The following is a 20,001-nucleotide window of genomic DNA, read 5'->3' on the forward strand; positions in this document are numbered from 1 at the left end:
GAAGCGGAAGTCTCGGGTTAGTCCCGCCCCACGCCGGGAGCCTGGGTTTGGCGGCCTGGGAGCTGAGGCCATGACTGCGCGCGGGACCGCCAGTCGCTTCCTGACCAGTGTCCTTCACAACGGGCTGGGTCGCTACGTGCAGCAGCTGCAGCGTCTCAGCTTCAGCCTCAGCCGTGACGCGCCCTCGTCCCGCGGTGCCAGGTGAGCCGGGGAAGGGCGCGGGGGCGCGACTCCGGGCCGAGGTCGCCCCGGGTCAGGGGTCACCTTGCTTACGCTTCTCGGGTCTCTCAGGGAGTTTGTGGAACGGGAGGTGACCGACTTCGCCCGGCGGAACCCCGGGGTCGTAATATACGTGAACCCGCGGCCGTGCTGTGTGCCCAGAGTAGTGGCCGAATACCGTGAGTGGGGCCGGGCGAGGGCTGGAGGGCGGTGTCGGGGGTGGGGCTCGGCCCGCTTGCCTGCCGCTTGTCTGACCCCTGACCCGCTCGCTCTTATCGCCTCCTCCCTTCGGCCAGTTAACGGGGCTGTGTGCGAGGAGAGCATCCACTGCAAGTCGGTCGAGGAGATCGCCACGCTGGTGCAGAAGTTGGCAGACCAGTCGGGTTTGGACGTGATCCGCATCCGCAAGCCCTTCCACACGGACAGCCCTAGCATCCAGGGCCAGTGGCACCCTTTCACCAACAAACCGACGACACTGGGCGGGCTGCGCCCTCTAGAGGTCCAGGATCCTGCCGCAGCCCAGCGGCTGGCACAATGAAGAGTTGCCCCACCTACTCCAGTTCCTGGGTTTGGACTCTGACCCCAGTAGAGGTGGTGGTTCCTCCTGATTTGATTCACGGCCAACAGATGGAGCCCACCAAAGGCGAAGTTAACGCCAAAGCTTTTGCTTGGGATAAAGAAGAGCTGCCTGCTTCTTTTTGATGTCCACTGTGAGGGGCAGTGACTGTGAGTTTTCTAATTCTTATCCAGTTGATATCTCTGAAACCTGAGAGTCTTCAGAGATTTTACTGGGTCTTCATTTGTTAAATCCAGATGGATAACAGTGATCTCAAATCACAGTGAGGGGTTTTAAGGCTGGCTTCTGAAGAATCCCTTGTGCCCTGTTTCTGCAGCCATAGGCCAAGAGAGAGCTAGTACCTTATATTCTGCTGTGAGCCTGGCACTGGGCTAGGCCCTTTATATCTGTGTGAATGTTTATGTACAAATTGGAAAACTCAATAAACTTGCGAAGGTTACACTTGCAGTCTACTTCAAAATATGTGCATATTTAAACTATAACACCATTTTTTATTATCCTAAAACCAGAAGCAAAACAAATAACAACTCTTCAGGATGGTATAGTATCAGGCCATGTGATTAATTTAGGCTTGACCCTTGGAGAGAATGATTCTCAGGCCAGCTGATAAACAGTCAGCATTAGCGAGGGAAGGGGGGAGATGGTGCGGAAAAGAGCCAGGAGGTAAAAACCTAGAAACTTTTATATGAATTCTTGAACTGTGGTAATTTTGCTCTTATCACCATGATCAGTAAACAGTGAGAGCCTTTAAAAGGCCTGTGTACCTGCCTAGGACAATCAGGATAGAAGCTGAGGATCTCAATTTTCTCTGCACATGGTTTTATGGAAAGCAAAGCCAACCTTGCACCTTTATCATAGGCTCAGAAGCCTGTCCCCTGGTGATCAGGAGAAGGCCAGTCTAGACCAAGCAGACCACTCATAGCTGTGAGGAAAGGGGGTATTTATTAACCAACAGTGGGGGGAGGAGCTGAGCCCAGCCTCCCCACTCTGTCACATGCCTGTCCCGCCTACCTGGGTCGTGAGCGGGGGCATTCCTAAAGAAGGGTAGCCGGCTTACAATAAATACATTCATTGTGGAGTAGAGGGGGGAGAGGTTGGATGAAGGGCAGTAAAAATCCGTGGGATTCCACGTTCTCAGCTACAAAAATAACAGTCATCCTCACGCAAGGGGAATGGGGGAGCTCAGTCAGGTTTTGATTGTCCCATATGGGCCTGGAGACTTCAGAGGCCCCTGGACCCTGAAAGTGCCCCGGTGAGGTAGGACAGGGGCGGGAGCCAAGCATCCAAACTCCCAGCCTCTGCCCTTTGCATAGTTCCAGGAACGGGCTTCATGTGCCAGGTGAGACCTCAGATCTCTTCTCCCCCTGCTCTGGTTTAGGGGTAGCAAATGCTTGGTCCCCAAAAGGGAGGCTGGCTCATTGAGTGCAGTGTTGGTCACCCGTTCTAAGGAAGTGTCTGTGAGGACAGCTAAATGGGAGAGAGCTCTCCCTCTGAAATGTTCATGGACAAAACCCAACAGACACAGGTCTGACGCAGCAAGGGGAGGCTCAGCAGATGCCTGTGAGTGGAAATGTAAGCACATGTGCATGAGGAAGACCATGCCTGGAACTGTCTCTGTCACTCTTGAGAGTGGTAGGGGGGCTGAATCATAAGGGCTACACATTAAGGGAGAAGAGGGAATGATGCAGTAGTCTTACCTCCCCAGGCTGGCCTGTTCCCAAGGTCTTGCCAAAGAGGTCATCACATGGGGCTGGGACTACAGGAGAGGACTAGGTAGGATGGGATGTGGCAATTGGGAGGGTAGTCAAAGTCCAGAAGGGATAAAACAAGAAAGCACCAGGGGGTGGGGGTGGGGGCCCTGCAGCCCAGCTGATAGACATTCTTCCATGTGCGCACGTGAAGGTACACAGGGCTCAGGTGGCTCTGGTGGTTGGCAGAGGTCTTGTCTGTTTTCAGGACCATCCAGCATGTAGGGCCATGCAGAGGGTAGTGACATTGAGGCCATCTGGACCTGCAGAGCCCTGCCTGAGAGAAAGAAGGGTTTGAGCAGATGAATAGGGTAGGAGGGTGGCATCCTCTCCTCCCAAGTGACTAGGTTAAAAGGGAATAGCAGCTGGGGCTAGGTCTGCAGAACCTGAGGGAGCACCTACCTCTGAGGAGCACCGGTTGGTCTGGGCTGCTCACAGATGGGTCTGTGGAGACTGAGAAGAGGGCTTTGGCTGGGCCTGACTCTGGCCAGCCCTACAGGGACATCAAAAAGTTGGGAGAAGGGCCTGGAGTTGCAGGGATGAAGGTAGGGTGTTTGTGTTGGGGAGGCAGCGGCCCAGCCTGGGGCAGGCAGGCTGGTTTGGAAGAGCATTTGTCCTGGGAGGCTGGGCTCAGACAGAGCTCTCATCCAGGTGCTCTACGAGCTGCGTGTGCTTCCTCTTCTCCAGGATGCGGCTGAGCTCCTCTGCAAAGGAGCAGGGTCCTGCTGGCACTCCATTGTTGCTCTGCCTCAGGAGCACATAGCTGTTGCCATTCATCCTGCGCAACCGGCTGGGCAGTGCCACCAGCCCATTGGTCAGCTCAGCTGGTGGCAGTGGGGGCGGTGGGGGCGGTGGGGCTGGGGCCCCCTCCCCAGGGATGATCTGGAGGCAGCCACCCTCCAGGCCCCCAGCCCCCTCCCCATCATCACCCTCATCTTCCTCTCCAGGACACTGGCCTGAGACCGTCTGCAGCTGCACAGCAGAGCCCCCTGCCCGGCCGGCCCGACCCAATGAATATTTCCGTCGGTGTCCTCGTCCGCCTCCCCGAAGACAAGCCATGTAGAAGAGGGAGAAAGCCAGGATGAGGCAGAGGCCACCAAGTGCAGCAATGGCTAACACATAGAGCAGCCGCACATCAGGTGCCAGTTGTGCCCCAGGCATTGCAGGGGCCTGTGGAGCAGGGGCAGGAGTGGCTGGCCGCACCGTGAGGCTGTAGGAGGCCAGCAGGGTGCGGAGGCCATTCTCTTCAGCATAACAGCCGTAGTTGCCACTGTGCTCAGGCTGTGTGTCTGTTACCAGCAGCCCATCGACACCCACGCGGTAGCCATCCTGCCCATCGCTCAGGCCCATGCTCCCATTGAGCAGCCACAAGGCCCGGGCCAGGTTGGATGGCTGGTCACAGGGCAATAGGACATCATCACCCCGGAGCACCGAACGAGTCTTCAGTGGTAGTGGTGGCCCTGGAGGGAACGGGGCACAGGAATAGCTGTCAGTTCCTGCCTATCCTGGGAGGCACTGGAAATAGCAAGCCAGGTGGTTTGCTGTTAGGTTCCCAGCACCAGGCACAGAATCCGGAATTACGATGACAACTGACTGAGCTCTCTGTGCTCACGCTCCCACATAAGGTTCACATTGGCCCTTCTCAGTGGTTTCAGTTCCTGACATCTGCCAGTGATTCCTCATCCCTACCTCCAACAAAGAGTTCTCTTCCGAGTGTCAGACCTGAATATCTTCCGCGTGCTGAGCATCTCTTGGACGTGTCCCAGACTACGCCAGATATTTGTCTTGAATTGTCATTGCCATGTATGGCGCCACCAGCCATTTCCTAGAAACCTGAGTTTCCCTTGCCTCTCCCCCCCTCACTTTTGTATCTAACCCTCACTAAGATTCTGCTTCCAGAATCTATCTCAGACCTTTTCACGTCTCTCCTTCCCCAACTGCTGCCCTCCATCTAATCCATTCTCCATGCCGCAGTGGGGGTGACCTTTTAAAAACACGAAGCTGCTCATGTCACTCCCCTGCCTCTGCACAGTCCCGCCCGTTTCTCCAGCCTCTTTTCTTGTTGTTCAGACATGAAGCTTGCTCTGTCTGCTCTTCCCTCTACTTGGGTGTCATCCCCCCTATCCCCGCCACACACCACCATGCTGTCTGTTTGCCTGCTTAACTTGGAGAGAGCACAACAGTGATCAAAAGCGCAAACTCCAGTCAGCCTGCTTGGGGTCAGGTTCAGATTCTGACCCTACTGCTTAACAGCTGATTAACTTTGGGTGGTTTACTTATTCTCTCTGTGCCTCAGAGAGATTGCCCCTCGTGGAGATGAGAATAACGGCGCCTTCCTCATAGGAATACTCCGAGGATAAATGAAGTCGTGCAGGTGAGTGTTTGCTCAGTGCTCGGCGCGTGGTGAGTACTCAGTACTTGTTAGCTGTGATTATTATTATGATTATTGCTCTTGCTTCAGATATTGGCTCAGTCATCTGATCTTCCTTGGGGAAGTACTTATTATCTTTCAAACCCTTGTCATAGTTGTAATTATTCCTTTTGTAACAAAAACCAAAGAAAATACTTGTAATTAATTGTTTCTGTGATCATTTGATTGCCTGTGCACATACTTGGCTATCAGCACCAGACATGACAGAAAATGTCACATCTTGAACCTGTTTCCTTATTGATAATTTTTTTTTGCAAATGTTTGTTGAGTACTTACTCATTCTTGCTCAAAGCACAGACATAGCCATTCACATACATACATGCACATACAAATGGCATCAAATGGTAAAGAGGACAGGCTCTGCAGCCAGACCCACACACATCCATGATGTCACTTACCTGTGTCCCTGTTGCCCTCACAGCCTCGGTTTCCTCTCTCTATGTCCTGAATCACTGCTGTCCTGGAGACAGAAGATTGGGATTCATGAACAAGGGGAACTGGACTTGAGTTTCCCCAGTGGTGGGGTCAGTAAAGCCGTTACCAACAACTGGCCCCTACTTCCTGCAGCTGGCAGGCCCTCCTCCACCCCTCAGGCCCTGATCCCCTGGGCAGATGGGACCCTCACACCACCCTATGGCCTCCCACCTGCTACCCTGGGACCTGTTGGGTATGGTGGTGGTCACCATGCAGGCATGGGTGCTGGGGTCCCAGCCACAGTAGGGGTCCTGGGCCAGGATGCAGTCGTAGCAGGAGCGGTAGCGGGAACAGCTGGACAGTGAGAGCTGGATGACTCCACTAGGGGCCCCCACGTAGAGGCTATGCTAGGAGCCAGAGAGGACAGCTAGTCGGCAACACCCCACTCCCACTTACAGACACACATACACAGCTGCTGCCCAGCCTCCCCACGCCCTCCACCTATTTTGGCAAGGCCAGAATATCGAGAGTCATGAGTCGGGCTACCTGCATCGGCGAGATGACCAGGTTCTCCACAGACTGGGGCTCCTTGAACACCTGTGTCTCTTCAATAATGTGCATCGCAGAGCCCAGGACCACAGCCTTGTGGATCCAGCCATCAGCTGGTATGGGAATGGCAGAAGGTCAGATTCCAGCAGTGGGATCTACTCTCAGCCCCCTGCAGTAGCCTAATGGGAGCAGCTTGGAGTCATAAGGTCAGGGACAAGGATTCAGCAGTGGGCCCTCCGGATACTGGGAACTCCAAGCTAGTCATGGCAAAAATTGTTGGATTTAGAGGCATTCGTGACCAGGGTCAAATGTCATTGTGGTTGGTGACAGGAGTCAGCAGTCACCAAGGGCTAGTGATTGTTGGGGAATTGTTCATTGAAGAATCAGCATCAGTGGTCACCAGGGTTTTGTGATCAGGGGTCATCCAGGGGGATAGAGGTCATCAAGGATCAAGGACTCAGGCCAGCAGTCACAAAAGGGCTCAGGCCAGGGGTCAGAAGCACCTGTGCCCAGAAAGAGCAGGTCATAGGTGGGTCCAGCTGGCGTGGTGACAGGTGTCCCCGTGAGGTGTGTGTAGCGCACACTGCGCTTGAGCAGCAGGGGCCGTCCGCGTGTGGGTACCACGGGCCGAGCCATCAGTGGGTGTAACTTCACAAAGTCCAGGACCAGAGATGGCAAGTCCTGGGATGAGTTGTAGCCTCGGCTGCGCAATGAATCTGTAATGCACTGTGGTGGGGGATGGGGTGGTGAACCTCAGGACTCTACCACCTGCCAGTCCTCCCCACAAGGCTAGACCTCCTGCCCCTCTCAGGCGTCCTGTCTACTCAGCACTGACCCCAGGCCTGGGCACTCACTGAGCCAGGCCGGGGCTCCGGCACCGCTCCCTCGTAGCGGCCCCAGCGCCGGACACCATCCTGGTATTCCATGTAGGGGCCAGCAAAGACGGCCTGAAGCTCGGTCAGGTCGTAGCGGCAGATGGCTGAGGCCTCCAGGGTCTTCCTAGGGATGGGACATAGGGGAGGGGGCTGAGTCACACTGAATGGAGCCTGCCCACCTGCCCGCCTGGAGCCCTGTCTAATCCTAGCTCCAGGCCCACAGGGCCTCTCCTGAGGGTCAGCAGGCCACTGGATGTGCCTGAAATTCTCTGCAGCCCGCCTCCCTCCAGTGGATCCTGTCTCATCTTCACTGACTTCTGCTCCAGCCCCTGTGCTGTCCCCGTTCCTTGCCTCCCCACTGTCCCTGCACTGACCACTGTGTGGTCAGCGTGAAGGCTGCGTAGAAGTGCGTGCGGGCTGAGGTGTCAGCTTCCAGGCTGCAGACACCACGTAGTGTCTCATACTGTGGTATGTGGCAGATGAGACGCGCCTTTAAGAAGGAGGTCCATTTCTTCTGCAGGATCTTCTTCCCTCCCAGGTCTCCCTGGGGAGGCAGGGGCATGGGGTCAGGAGCCAGGGTCAGAGGTTCAGCCTCTACACCCTTGCCCTGACCTCAGTCGTACTCACCTTGCACACACGGGCCACACGGGCCACACGGTGGCTGCTGCGGCTCTGAGCAAAGCTGCTGGAGCCCTCCTCAGCAGCACGCTCCGTGAAGAAGTAGTAAACCTTGTCATCGTCACCCACTGCACTGGCCTTGCTCTCCCGCACCAGGACGGAGAACACAAACTCAGCATCTGTGGGTCACGCAGTTCAGGTGGCTTCTGAGATAGGCTGGGGATCTCCCCCGCACCACCCTCACTCAACAACACACAGGAATAGACAGGATCACCTGGGGATCTGGGGATGGGATGGTCAACTGCCCAAGGGAGTAAAGATGAAGAAACAGCCCCCTGCCCCCCATCATCCTGTGCCTCATCCTCCTAACCATTGAGCCAGTGCATCGGGGCCTCCTCAGTCCTCAGGGAGTGCGGGTGGTGGCTCCGGCGGATGTCAGGGATGCTCCGGAATTCATACCGAGTAGCTGTGTAGAGGCCTCCATCTGAGGCAGGGACATGCCAGGCATGAGAGACATGTCACCCACAACAAGACACGTAACACACGGGTGGCAAGTCCTAGAAACGAGATCTGTGTCCCACAAACAACATGCTTGTGGGTGAGGGGCCGATGTGGGGAGGAGGGCATGCTTACCAATGATGAGGCCTGTGAAGCCACGGGCTGGGTCATAAGGACACTTCTCCTTCCCCTCCTCGAAGCTGGTTGGCAAGGTGAAGGCCTCAGCATCCTGGGGGAACCAAGGGCCAGAAGTCAGTGATCCTGAGGACAGGCCAGCGTCGTCGAGGAAGGTCAGACCAATCCAAGGTCAGGGACCAGCAGTCAGGGCAGGGCCAGGCATACTCACAATGGCTGCACAGAGAGGCTGGAAGGCGTGAGTCCCACATGTGTAGAGGTGGGTGGCGTTGAGCCGCTGCAGGAATCGCACATGGTTGAAGCACTCGGTCTGTGGGATGGGTGGGGGAGGGCTGTGAGCCCTGGGCCACCTTAGAGACCCCTTCCATTGGGCCAACTTTGTGGTCTGGCTCTTGTCTCCACCCATAGGATAAACAGTTCTGTCTAAGAGCCTGGTGGGCCTTCTCACCCCAGGACACAGACTATTCCCTGGAACTCACTGCCCTTTGGTCTCCCAGCGGCACGACCCCTCTTCCCTTGGCCATCTCTTAGATTACCTGTCACACTCGGCTGGCTTCTCCTGCATCGTCTGTAGTCCCCTGTGGCCCCAGTTCAGGGGACCCAAGGGCTCTCACCACCCTAAGATGCTTCTCTCTCATTGTCTCAGCACTGTCCCCTAGTCACGAAGCTCCCACACCCCCTTCTGGGAAGCACTACCAAATCGACCCCCAGCTTCCAGCCATTGCTCCTGATATCCCAGAGACACATCAAACTTGTGCTGTCAGAAACCAAGCGCATCCCCTCCTCCCTCACCTGCATCTTCACTCTTAAACCTGTTCATCCAGCCTTTCCCACCTCACTTCATCTGTCCATCCTATTACTCAGGCCAGAAACCAGGCATCCTCTTTGCTGCTTCCCATTCTCTCACCCCACATTGTCTCTCTCCGTGACGAGGTCTTGGTCTTACATGTTTCATGACTTGGTCCACTTCCCCTCCACTGTCACCACCCTAGTCCAAATTACCACCATCACCTCTTCCCTAGACAGCTACAGAGACCACCTGACAGCTCTCCCAACTCTCTGCCACTCTTTACAAAAACTATTTATTTATTCAGTCAATGAGGAATACACGTACACCGTGTGTAATTCAAAAGGTACGAAGGGGACTTCCCAGGTGGTCCAGTGGCTAAGACTCTGCGCTGTCACTGCAGGGGGCCTGGGTTCGATCCCTGGCCAGGGAACTAGATCCCACATACCACAACTACAGATCCTGCAGGCTGCAACTAAGACCCAGTGCAGCCAAATAAAGAAATATTAAAACAAAACAAAAGGTGCAAAGGGATATGTTGTAAACAGTCTCTTTATCCTTGTTGCCTTCAAAGGAGGCTGCTGTTACCATTGTCTGGATTTTCCTTCCAGAGAGATTCTAACAGTCATCACCTTCTCGCAACCCACTTTCCAAGGCATATTTTAAAAATGTAAACCAGATCATGACACTGCTGTATTTAAAAACTCTTCAGTGACTCACCAGAGTCCTGAACATAGGGTCCCATATGCTCCCAGCCCTACATGATAGGGCCCTGCCCCTTCCTCTGGCCTCATTCACCCTATTGAAGCCACACAGTGGCCTTCTCTGCCCATCAAATGCCCTAAACTGCCACCCTCTTGACTTTGCCTTGTTAATGATTCCTCCTCCTGCCTGTTACCCAGGGTTTGAGTCCATGCAGCCCTCTTTGTCTCATCCCACTGCCTCACCAGGTGCAGTACTTTGGCATCCATCCCTCCTCTCCACCAGCCTGTTCAGGCCTCCCTTCTCTGACCCATACGATGCCTCCAACCTCCCCATTGCCTTTCTTGCCTCCAGACTCACTCTGTTTTAATCCACCTAGTGCCTGGGACCAGATAAATATTTTTACAATAGTGTTTCCCCAAAATGTTTACATTAAAAAAAAGGGGAAGTTGGGAGGGGGAATCCTGTGGTCAAATAAGTAGGAAATCACAGGTAAAACCTACCTTTACTGGGGACTCCTCAAAGCCTTGAGAGTATTGCTGTGCATTGTGGGATTGAGCACGCAGCATTTCCCAAACTCATCTAACTATTAAACATCTCTTTTTGAAAATTAATGCTTCTCTGAACATGCTTTGGGAAATGTTCTTCTGAAGTCAAAGTGCGGTCTGGCACCAGCAGTGTCAGCTTCATCTGGGAGTTTGTTAGAATTGCAGTATCTCAGGCCCTTCCCCAGAGCTACTGTGTTAGCATCTGCGTTTATAATGCACCAGGTGATTCACGTGCACATGAACGCTTGAGAATCTCTAAAGTATCAAATGGTGAGGGTGCCCATCGTCATAGAATGAAATCCAAACATCCAGCTGGGTGTTTACAGCCCTCCACAAACTGGGCTCCATCTGCCTCACCAGCCCCATTTTCTACCCATGTTACACTAAGAGGCAGCCTTTGATGGAATCTCCTGGAGATGCCTCTTTAAATGCAGCTGCCTCAACACCACCACAGATCCACAGAATCAGAATCCCCAGGCTGGTGGGCCTTGTGAATGTGTATTTTTAAAAAGCTCTCCAGGGATTTCCCTGATGGTCCAGTGGTTAAGACTCTGTGCTTCCACTGCAGGGGGCACGGGTTCAATCCCTGGTCACGGCCAAAAAAACCCCAAAACCAATGTGTAAAAAGCTCTCCAGATGGATCTGTTACATAGCCAGACATAGGACCCCTGCAGACACCCTGTTCTTTAGACAGAAAGGGCTTGACACTTCACTGATACTCTTCCACGGAAAACTGGGTACTTGAGCTATTCCTTGATGAAAGCCTCATTTTTCTTATCTGTAAAATGCAGGATAATATTATTTCATATGGTTTTTTTAGAATTAAATGAGATAATAGCTAAGTCAGCACTTACTAGAGATTACTTATTGTTATCGTGATTTTTGCTGCTGTTGCTGTTATCGTGATTATTATTTGGCAGCCCAGAGGCTATTAAGATGCTATCGCAGACCAAGCTAGTAGGTCACCAGATGTTTGGATTAAAATTACTGCTCCCAGGGCCTGTCACTCCAGTGGCACTTACAAGTGTTTATTGTGGTTGCTGCAACTGATCTGTACCTCTCCATCTGTGTCCCCACCAACTCTGATATCCCTCACTGAAGAGAAAAAGGAAAGGAGCTGGGGACAGGGCAGACCACATACCTGGTTGTTTTTCCCTTTTTGATGACATTTGCTTTGCATCTCTGGGGAGGCCTCCCAGCGAATCTGGATGGGGTGGTAAAGGGAATGGGCTGATGGACTGAACCCAATGCCTTTGCCTTTCCCCATTACCTGTGGGACAAGGTGACAGGACCCCAGGATGGGGGTACGTTTCAGGAGGAACACTGGATATAATGGGGACCTGGGCCAGGAAGGGCAGTGCTGTCTGACCAGCATGCCTTGGAAGGCAGACAGGGTTTCCAGGAAGTTGAGGTCCCAAGGAGCTGGATAAAGCTGGAGACCCTCTGGGTGGTTCAGGTTCCAGGGGCTGACCTCTTTGTGAGTCCCGTCTCCTATGTTGTGGGCATTGAGAGAGAACAGGGCGCCTCGGGCTCCCACCAGCAGCCTTGCTGAGGCCTCCTCCAGCAGCAGCGTTGAATAGTTCTGGGCTTGGCCCTTGAAGTGCTGGGTCCCAGAGAGCTCTGGGGAGAGTCGGAGCTGTGAGCCCAGCTCTGGGACTGCCTCCCCACCCCCAGCCCTGGCTCCTTCTGCCTTTTGAGGTTGCGGATAGCTAACCTTCGTAGGGGATGGTCATCCGTGGGGTGGCATCTAGTTCTCTGGATGGTCTCCTCAGCGAGGGTCCAGGGACTGCAGTTGCTGTGAGGAAGCTCAGGAGGAGGGGCCAGAGCCTCCCCCACATCTTCCTGGGGAGGCCCAGACCAACAAGACCCCCAAGGGGAGCCAGGGCCAGAATTAAGGGGATGATAGGAAGAACAGTCACAGGGGTTAAGGTCCCGGGCGGTCACTTAGAAGATCAGGAGTCATGGGGCCAGGGAGGGTCCTGGAATTGGGGAGACATGGAATCCCAGGGTTGTGTGGCCATGGAATCCCAGGTAAGAGGTCAAGAGGAGGGACAGATTACACACTGCCTGTCGGCATCAAATGCAAGCTCCATGGTGAGAGGGAGTTGTGGGGTCACAGAGGGGTTGTAGGTCACTGGTGGGGTCACCCTGCCCCGACAGCAGGGCTAGTCCTGGTTCTCTGAGGTGTGTTTTCTGAAGGAAAAAAAAAAAAACAAGAAAAAAAGCCCTTTCATCTGTGTGTGAATGGAAAGTAGATAGCATTACCCTCAGACCTCAGGTGGTACCAAAGGGAGGAGGCCCAACATCTACGAAACTCCCACAAGAGGATGCACTCAGTCATTCTGTCCCCCTTGCTGTTCTGATGCAGGAAATTGGGTGGAACTTGTCCACTTTACAAGACCCTAGACTCCCTTCAACCCAAACCTAAGGTAATAGCCCTCCTCTGACCAAGTGAGAAGCTTAGCTAGGCCTCTATCATGGTAGAGCTCAGGTTCTCAGGGAGAATGGCTTCTCCCAGCAGTGAGACTCAACTCGGGCAGCAGCTGCCCCTGCCGCCTGCGGGGGTGCCTTGTGCAGGAAGGCCTGGGCAGAGATGCTTAATGGGCCTTTGTTTATTTTGTCCTGTTTTCCCTTTGTTTTTTCTTTTCCCTGGCTTGAAAGCTCCCTCTGGAATTTCTCTTTAATTAGATATTTCTCCTCCTCGGCATTCCTCTCTAAGGGGGTGCACGTCTCTGCCCTGCCCATGTGAGTCTGTATTGTACCCTCTGGCCAAGTATCCACATGTGCCCCTACCTGCAAACAGGCACAGGCAATGTGGGGGGTATCTGCCCCCCTCTGCTCTGCATCCCCCCCCCTCCAACAGTGCAGTTGTAATACCTGTACAGGAGGCTCTAGTGTGCAAGGTCACTTAATTGAAACATGAGCAACATGGAAAAGGTGAATGATAGGATCCCTGAGCTCTTGGCCACTTCCCCTGGCATATCTTGGAGACTGTTCCCACACCTGGGCCCTCCCTCACATCAACCAGCTGGGGATGGGGTTGGGATAGGTAGCAGATCTGAGCTGACCCCTGTAACAGGCCTGATCTGTGAAGTTCCTGAAGCTTGTCTGGGCTAAGTGTGGAGAAAACCTGACCTACCCAATCTCATCAGACAAGGCCAAAGGGGCAACTGGCCTCTCCCCTTCCTTCCAGGTCAAATATTAACTTTGTGGCATTGAAGAGAGAGGAGGTACTGGAATTGGCCAGAGGGAGAACAGGAATTTGGAGGGTTTTTTCAAGAGGTAAAGGTCACCACTGTGGTGGGCAGAGCCCAGAGAGGAAGAATGGAGTATGAATAGACTGAAGAGGGCCCCTGGACCACAGAAGGGGCATTGGCTCCTTGTTTGGGGGCTGGGGCAGCAAGAGGCCCCAGGAAAACTGCCCATGCCCCACCTCTCACTGTGGAGGCACACCTGTTTACCTCTGGGGCCTCCTATTTGCTTAGTGCAGAATAGGGGGTGGGGTGGAGAGCCCTGTGGCTAGGAGGGATCAGTCTCTAGGATTGGGCAAGAGGAACGCACCCCAGGTCAGAGGAACCACTCAGAGTGTGGAGCATGGCACACTTATACAGGTTTAAATGAGTCACATATGTCTAGAGGCGGGTGACATGCACGCACATAGGTACACACACATACACATTCATCAGAGGCCTGTGAGCACATATACTTGCTGGAGAGTCATGCGCACACATTCACAGGGAGGTTTGTGCACACATATATTCACCTAAAGGGCCTGCCACGTGTTTATACATATTTACATGTAGAATTGTGTTCACATACCCGTTCATTCAGCAAGTCACCCAGCCTCAGTAGTGCACAAGGAGGGTTATAAACCCACACATGTCCCTATTAAGGATTGTACACCTAGTCACAGGAGGGTCCTGAACATACACATGTACATGTAGGGACATGCACACAAACCCATTGATACAGTAGGTCAGGCACCGTCATGTTCACAAAAGGATCAACTACATGTGTATGCACACAGTCCTCAGACACGCAACTGCATGTACGCAGAGACAAGCATATGTACATACAGGGGTCCAGTTCTCATTGCAGGCTTGGAGGCTGCCAGTGTCCACTGGGTGAGATGCAGAGCAGAACCCTGCCTCCCTTTCAGAAAGTCCCAATTCTAAGGCCAGAATCCAAGTATGTGTTTATGAGTGTGTGTGTGTGTAGTGATGGGGGAAGTTTCTGACCTCGGACGCTCAGATAGGATGGGTGCATGGGTCAAGGCCACTCTGCAAGGGAGGGAGGGGCTACCTAACCCAGGCAGAAGGAGGCCCCTAGTTTTAGCAAAGTAAAGATGCAATCGAACGTGTAACTTAGCCCTCCTCTACTCCCATGTATACTGCAGTTCTAGAGATGGGAGTTGGGCGGGAGCTCTCAGCCCCCATTTAACCTGTTGGGAAGGAGGGTGGGGCTAAATGGGGGGGGGTGCGGCGGAACTGACATCCCCCTCCCCCAGTGGCAGCCAGGCTTCAGGGTCTCCAGACTCCACCCCCAATTCCACAGCTTGGGTTCCTCCCCCCGGGCCAGCCCCCTGAACTCTGATCGCCTTCCCTCTATTAGATCTTAGGGCGGAGGGAACTGAGGAGGGTAGCCACCCCCCAAACAGGATCAATGTAGGATGGGCAGGCTCCCGACCTTCATCCCAGATGTCCACCTGCCTAATGTAGGCGGTATCTCCGTCTGCCCAGTAGGATGGCGGCCCCTCCTGGCCTGAGAACCCCTCCCCCGCTACCCCTTTCCTCCTGCATCCTGGACAGTCCTCGGTTCTCTCCTCTCCTTAGGTCTAACCTCAGTCTCTACTGCTGCAGCTCGAGGACATGCTCTCCTTCGATCCCGCCAGACGCCTGGAGACGTGACCCAGATCCCAGGGAACACTGTTGGCCACGCGGGCCCCCGCCCCACGCCAGTTGCCGACTCTGCGGTGGCTGGTCTGCGCCCAGCGCGGCCCGAGGCCTGGCTCGCTCCCCTTTAGAGCCTTCATGCGGGACCAGGGGACTTGACACTGAGAAAGGCCTGGCCCAGCTTGGAGGGTTTAATAGACGTGGGGAAGGCCTGGCCTGGCCTGGCCCCCGCCCCCTGGCCCAGGCCTCGCCGCCACCCGCACTCCACGCCTCTCTCACCTTTGCGCTCAGATCCCGGGCCATAGAGACGGCGATGCGCGGCTCCGCGGCCCCACAGCACCACAGCACCAGCTGCGGGAGGAAGGGGCCGCGGCCGGAGGCGGGGCGGGATGGAGGCGGAGCCGGGGGTGGGGCGGGGGCCTGGAAGGCGGGGCCAGGGAGGTGGGGCCAACAGGGTGGGGCGCCGGGAAGGGCGCTCTCCGCTTTCGCGCCCCCACCCTACTCTGTGGGTCGAGGCTCACACACTACCTTCGGGCGCCTGACGTGCCCCGCCCCCTAGGGCCACTGCTCCGGTATCGGCCTCTAGTGGTGGCTTCATCACCCCGTGCGCCTTCAAAGGGCTTATCCCAGCTTACTGCCCCTCAGCCCTAGGACCCCTCGGACTTGCCTGCTCCTGGGGATGTGTACACCCGTGCTCTCGGGGCTTAACTCTCCGAAGGCCCTTTGCCCAGTGCTCTAATCTGGAGCTCACTTCTTGCGCTCCCGCCACCTCCTTCTGCTCTCTGCCTAGGGCAGAATAGGTGAAGACCAAGCATTGGGGGCGGCTCTCAACACAGAACAGGGTCTCTATTCCTAGCTCAGGGGTCTCCCGTCGCCTGCTCTTTCAGCTTGAGGTCTGAGGGGGTGAAGGGGGTCAGACTTGGAGGGACGAAATAACAGCTTGACCAGAAGTGCACATAGAAAATGCTGGTTTTCTGATTAAATAAGCCACAATCATTTGCACCTGTCCATTCAACCAGCTCTTAGATGTAACTGGGAGTCACCTCCTCAGGAACTGGATCACTCAGACCCCTGCCTTCCCTTCCAGCTCATCTTGAATATCATTCTTACTCCAGATCTTACAGTGAGCTCCTCCTAGGCAATCAAATATGCTGCCCTTCCTAGGCTTAATCACCTCACCCAGCAGCAATCTACGAAGCCTCCTCAGAATCAATTCCCCAACTCCCTTAAACTCAACTAGGGTGTAGCCCTCGCATGGGATCTGGCTCTGCAATTTCCCCTTAACTCAGACCATGCTTCCTTCCCACCACCTATTAAATCCCCCTCTAGGGTTTGAATCAAACCTGAGCTCTAGCCATGACCTGGCCTGATCCTTTCTCATCCACGACAGTATTGATATGGGCCCAAGAATAAGACGAAAATGATGAGGGCCACAGGGTTATAGGTAACTGAGTCTCACATGTGTCGAAGAGTCTGGGTTCTGGAGGAGCAGGGGGTGGGGGAACAGGCAGATGAGCACTGGCCTGAGAGAGGGTGAGCAGGATTAAAGTAGGTGTCATTATTTAACTGAAGGCACCCTGGGAAAGACATGTCATCTCTCATCTCAGAATTCCCCAAAGCTCAGTTTAGCACTTCATCATATACAGTCTCATAGTTTGTGTGGCTGTGTGACTGCAGACCGCTAGACAGCAGAGCCCACATCACACTTCCACCCGCCCCCCTCAGCACTCTGTAAATAGGATGTGTGTGTATGTGGAGAGGGAGGTAGCTAGGGAGAAATGCTTACATTAAAGTGTACACAGGGAATTCCGTGGTGGTCCTGTGGTTAGGACTCTGCCCTTCCATTGCAGGGGGCACAGGTTCGATCCTGGTTGGGGAACTAAGATTCTGCAAGCTGCTCAGTACAGCCAAAAATAATAAAGTGTACACAAACTTTTACAAAGTGTCCAACTTCATTTTTTTCACTGTAGCCTCATTCCACCGCCCTATTTTATAGATGGGAAAACAGACTCTAAGGGGTTAAACGACTTGCCTTGAAATCAGGACTGGAAAAGCCTGAGAAGAGGGAAGCAGGGTAAACCTGAAGGGGAATTGTCAGAGCAAAGGCAGAAATGTGCAAGTTTGTGCACACATGAGTGTTGGGAGAGTAGGCAGAAGGGAAGGGGCATGAAAGAGGAAAGTGAGTTTGATTTGATGAGATGGAAGGTTCCTAGTAGGAAACAGAAAGGAAAAGTCAGCAAGCAGTTCAGAAAAAGACCACAGAAAAAAAATCCTGACAGAGCTGGTGGATTGAGTAAGGAAGACCAAGCTGGGAAGCCCAGGAGAGACATGCCTATTTAAAATCTGCAATCCTTGTGGGAAAGTGGGTTGGGGGACAGTGGAGGGAGGGCAGGAAGACTGCTAGCCACATGCATGGTACCAGACAGGAGAGAAATTAAACTACAGGGGCCCAGTGGGCTAAGGGACACAGCTCCTCATGTTCACACAGAACTCAGGGCCAACTTCAGATACCTCAGGCGGTGGCAAGTAGGCCAAAGTGATTTGGTGGTCGGTTCAGCATCCCACTCACCTACACTCTATGATGCAAGCCTTTCTCCTCTAAGGTGCTCTGATGGCCCGCTCAGAACCCCACACATTTTCAAATGAACAGAATGTATAAATCACAATGCTGAGTTCCAGCATGGCACTTGCTAAACTATAGTTGGGCAGTTACTGCACTCTGATAATACAGATTCAGACCAAACCCACTTCTCTGTTGTCTTCCCACTTCAGTCTCTAAACTTAATGAAATGATCAGATGTGACAGCAATTAATGGAACTTTCTACAGGAAGCCCCTCTGATTGACAATACTCCTCTCTGCAAATCAAGCTGATAAAATATGAGTGAGAGGATAGTGACAGCAGAAGAGATTCAAAATCAAACCAATAAATTAATCCTAACCTAGCCCTGAATCTGTATCCTGGGACACAGGGAGGTCATTCTTTGAGTGGGTTGTTACTTACCCTTAAAGTCACTACACTGGCTGCTTCATAGGGTGGCTATGAGTGGATACTATTTGAAAACCTGCTGGTTGTACTTCACAAACACAGAACACAAATATGGGTTTTGTTTTTGCTAGGCTATTCTCCCCAGCTCTGCTGTAAGAAAGTGGCAGAGGGCAGCGCTGGCTGTTCTCAGCCACCTACACACCAGTGTTTTGCTCCAGGCTTTGCACAGAGCAGTTACTTACTGTAGCAGGGATCGTAGCTGAAGGGTGTAGGTATAAAATCCTGAAACTTGAGCAGAGGTTCCCTGAGGCAAGAGAACTCTGGCCTAGTCAAGTTATCCTGCTTCCTATTCACTGTGGCAGCATTTCTGTTCCTGCTTTGCCATGTCCCTCTGGTTTGCCCAGCACTCTCCTTTTAGGTGGCGTGATCTTTATTCTGGCCACCCATACAGCTGAGGTGCTTCTTCAGTAGGCACTGTCACCAGTGCAACAACGCTGTAGTCTCACTGTTCCACCGTGCCTCAGAAGCCTGTTTTGCCTGTTAAGTTTTCCTCCCTGCCAGTCATCCCGGAATCAGAAGCTGGGCCTTCTGGTTTGCCCTCTCTTGACTCCAGCCTGGGGGATGGTTAGCAAGGAAAAGGGAGTCAGGACATGTCCACAAATGTTGGAAGATCACTACCCCTTTCTCAACTTTAGCATCCTGGATTTACAAAAAAAAAAATCAGTTTTTTGCCAGCAGAGACAGAGCTGGACAGAGCAGCTTCTGGAACTCCCTGTATCAGAAGGAATAGAGCACACATACACTATAATTTTAAGAGGTATAGTTTGCTCAGATGTCAGTGAACCCCAAAGTGTCAAGATCAATTTTAACTGTCATCTGAGAAGAGCCTCAAATTAGAGCTAAATAATGTTATCATTTATTGAGTTCTTGCTGTATGCCAGGCACTTTGCTAAATACTTTTCATGCATTAGCTTATTTAGCCCTCACTAATCCTGAGGTAGACACTGTTACTCCTTTTAACAGATGAAGAAACTAAGGCTCAGAGAAGCTAAGTAACTTGCCAAAGGTCACATGGCTGATATGGTGAATCTGGGATCTGAGGTCAGGACTAAGGGCAAGGGCAAGGCCCTTAACTTGCACAAAGCTGTGCTGCCTGTCGCCCAGTAAGTACTTAAGGCAATGTCTCTGCTTTTGCCTAGGCTGTGGCTCCCCACCCCTCCACTCCGCAGCTGGAGAAAAGTGCTCACAGGTGGTCAGCATCCTTCTAACAAGCTTGTCAGAAGGAAGAAAGAAACACTGGCATGGTTCTGGAACCCGAGGCCGCTGGCAACCATGCCTAGCCCTTCTATGAGCTCATAAGAACAGTTTCTCCTGTGAGGATGTCTCAACTTATGTCTCCCCCTTAGCTGGCAAATCCAGAGCTGTATCTGCCTGTGGGTTGGAAGCAGTCCTAAGCTCTGCCTCTGCACTGTATGGCTTCTCCCGTCTTTGCCCTGAGCTCTAGAACAAGGGAGACAGGCCAAGGGTATTCTTTTCCAGTCCTCTTTGCCTAATAACAGAAAATATTTTCATCTGAGTTTCAGAAGGTAAGATACATGAGAGCTCTGTTTGTATTGTTCACCACTGAATCCTAAAAAGAGTGCTTAGCATGCAGCAGGTACTCAACAGTTGTTGAATGGACACAGTGAATGAGGTAAGAATGAGATTACCAAATTCCTGACTGCAAAGTATGCAGCAAATTATTAATTGGGTTATATAAAAGTGAACTGTGTACAATTATGGCTTTATGTATTCCAGAAACAGGAAAACATCAAGCTAAAAAACTGACTGCAAGAGGAAGAAATCAGTTTAAAAACTAGGTGGGGCAGGGGAAGAAACAGGATGTTCCAGATACTTAACCATCCCCACTCCCAAACAAACAGTACTAAACACGCGTCCAAAGTGAGAAAGAGCTATTTTAATAACAGACACATACATTCATAGGATTTAAAACAAGATGTAAATAGTATAAAATCTTAAA

General features: G+C 52.9%; 2 protein-coding genes across 4 annotated transcripts; one reads left to right on the plus strand and one right to left on the minus strand.

Moving 5' to 3' along the window:
- The first annotated feature begins 15 nt into the window (after positions 1-15).
- Positions 16-1,243, plus strand: MRPL43 (mitochondrial ribosomal protein L43). Its single transcript, XM_057734325.1, has 3 exons — positions 16-201; positions 292-398; positions 516-1,243. The coding sequence occupies exons 1-3, from the start codon at positions 71-73 to the stop codon at positions 755-757; spliced, it is 480 nt and encodes a 159-aa protein (XP_057590308.1). The 5' UTR covers positions 16-70; the 3' UTR covers positions 758-1,243.
- Positions 1,244-1,724: 481 nt separating this feature from the next.
- SEMA4G (semaphorin 4G) lies at positions 1,725-19,044 on the minus strand. Of its 3 annotated transcripts, none has more exons than XM_057734314.1 (16): positions 18,224-19,044; positions 11,816-12,294; positions 11,573-11,721; positions 11,243-11,305; positions 8,276-8,374; positions 8,065-8,158; positions 7,802-7,915; positions 7,441-7,610; positions 7,188-7,357; positions 6,793-6,937; positions 6,442-6,664; positions 5,936-6,051; positions 5,636-5,796; positions 5,374-5,435; positions 2,947-4,004; positions 1,725-2,821 (listed from the first exon to the last, which is right to left on the minus strand). In XM_057734314.1, the coding sequence occupies exons 2-15, from the start codon at positions 11,937-11,939 to the stop codon at positions 3,175-3,177; spliced, it is 2,520 nt and encodes an 839-aa protein (XP_057590297.1). In that variant the 5' UTR covers positions 11,940-12,294; positions 18,224-19,044; the 3' UTR covers positions 1,725-2,821; positions 2,947-3,174. The 3 variants fall into 3 exon arrangements, with proteins under 3 accessions (XP_057590297.1, XP_057590298.1, XP_057590299.1); XM_057734315.1 differs by lacking the exon at positions 18,224-19,044 and adding an exon at positions 15,273-15,363; XM_057734316.1 differs by lacking the exons at positions 11,573-11,721; positions 18,224-19,044 and having other exon boundaries at positions 11,816-11,929.
- Between the last annotated feature and the right edge of the window lie 957 nt (positions 19,045-20,001).

Source organism: Hippopotamus amphibius, chromosome 5 (assembly GCF_030028045.1).
Source record: "Hippopotamus amphibius kiboko isolate mHipAmp2 chromosome 5, mHipAmp2.hap2, whole genome shotgun sequence".
Lineage (NCBI taxonomy): Eukaryota > Metazoa > Chordata > Mammalia > Artiodactyla > Hippopotamidae > Hippopotamus > Hippopotamus amphibius.

Excerpts from the sequence above, each read along its gene's own strand:
- MRPL43 (XM_057734325.1), top strand. The coding sequence starts at position 71 with ATGACTGCGCGCGGGACCGCCAGTCGCTTCCTGACCAGTGTCCTTCAC. Across the intron at positions 202-291 it reads CCCTCGTCCCGCGGTGCCAG|GGAGTTTGTGGAACGGGAGG; the intron begins GTGAGCCGGGGA and ends CGGGTCTCTCAG. Across the intron at positions 399-515 it reads CAGAGTAGTGGCCGAATACC|TTAACGGGGCTGTGTGCGAG; the intron begins GTGAGTGGGGCC and ends CCCTTCGGCCAG.
- SEMA4G (XM_057734314.1), bottom strand. The coding sequence starts at position 11,939 with ATGTGGGGGAGGCTCTGGCCCCTCCTCCTGAGCTTCCTCACAGCAACT. Across the intron at positions 7,916-8,064 it reads CTTCACAGGCCTCATCATTG|ATGGAGGCCTCTACACAGCT; the intron begins GTAAGCATGCCC and ends TCCCTGCCTCAG. Across the intron at positions 7,358-7,440 it reads GTGTGGCCCGTGTGTGCAAG|GGAGACCTGGGAGGGAAGAA; the intron begins GTGAGTACGACT and ends CTGCCTCCCCAG.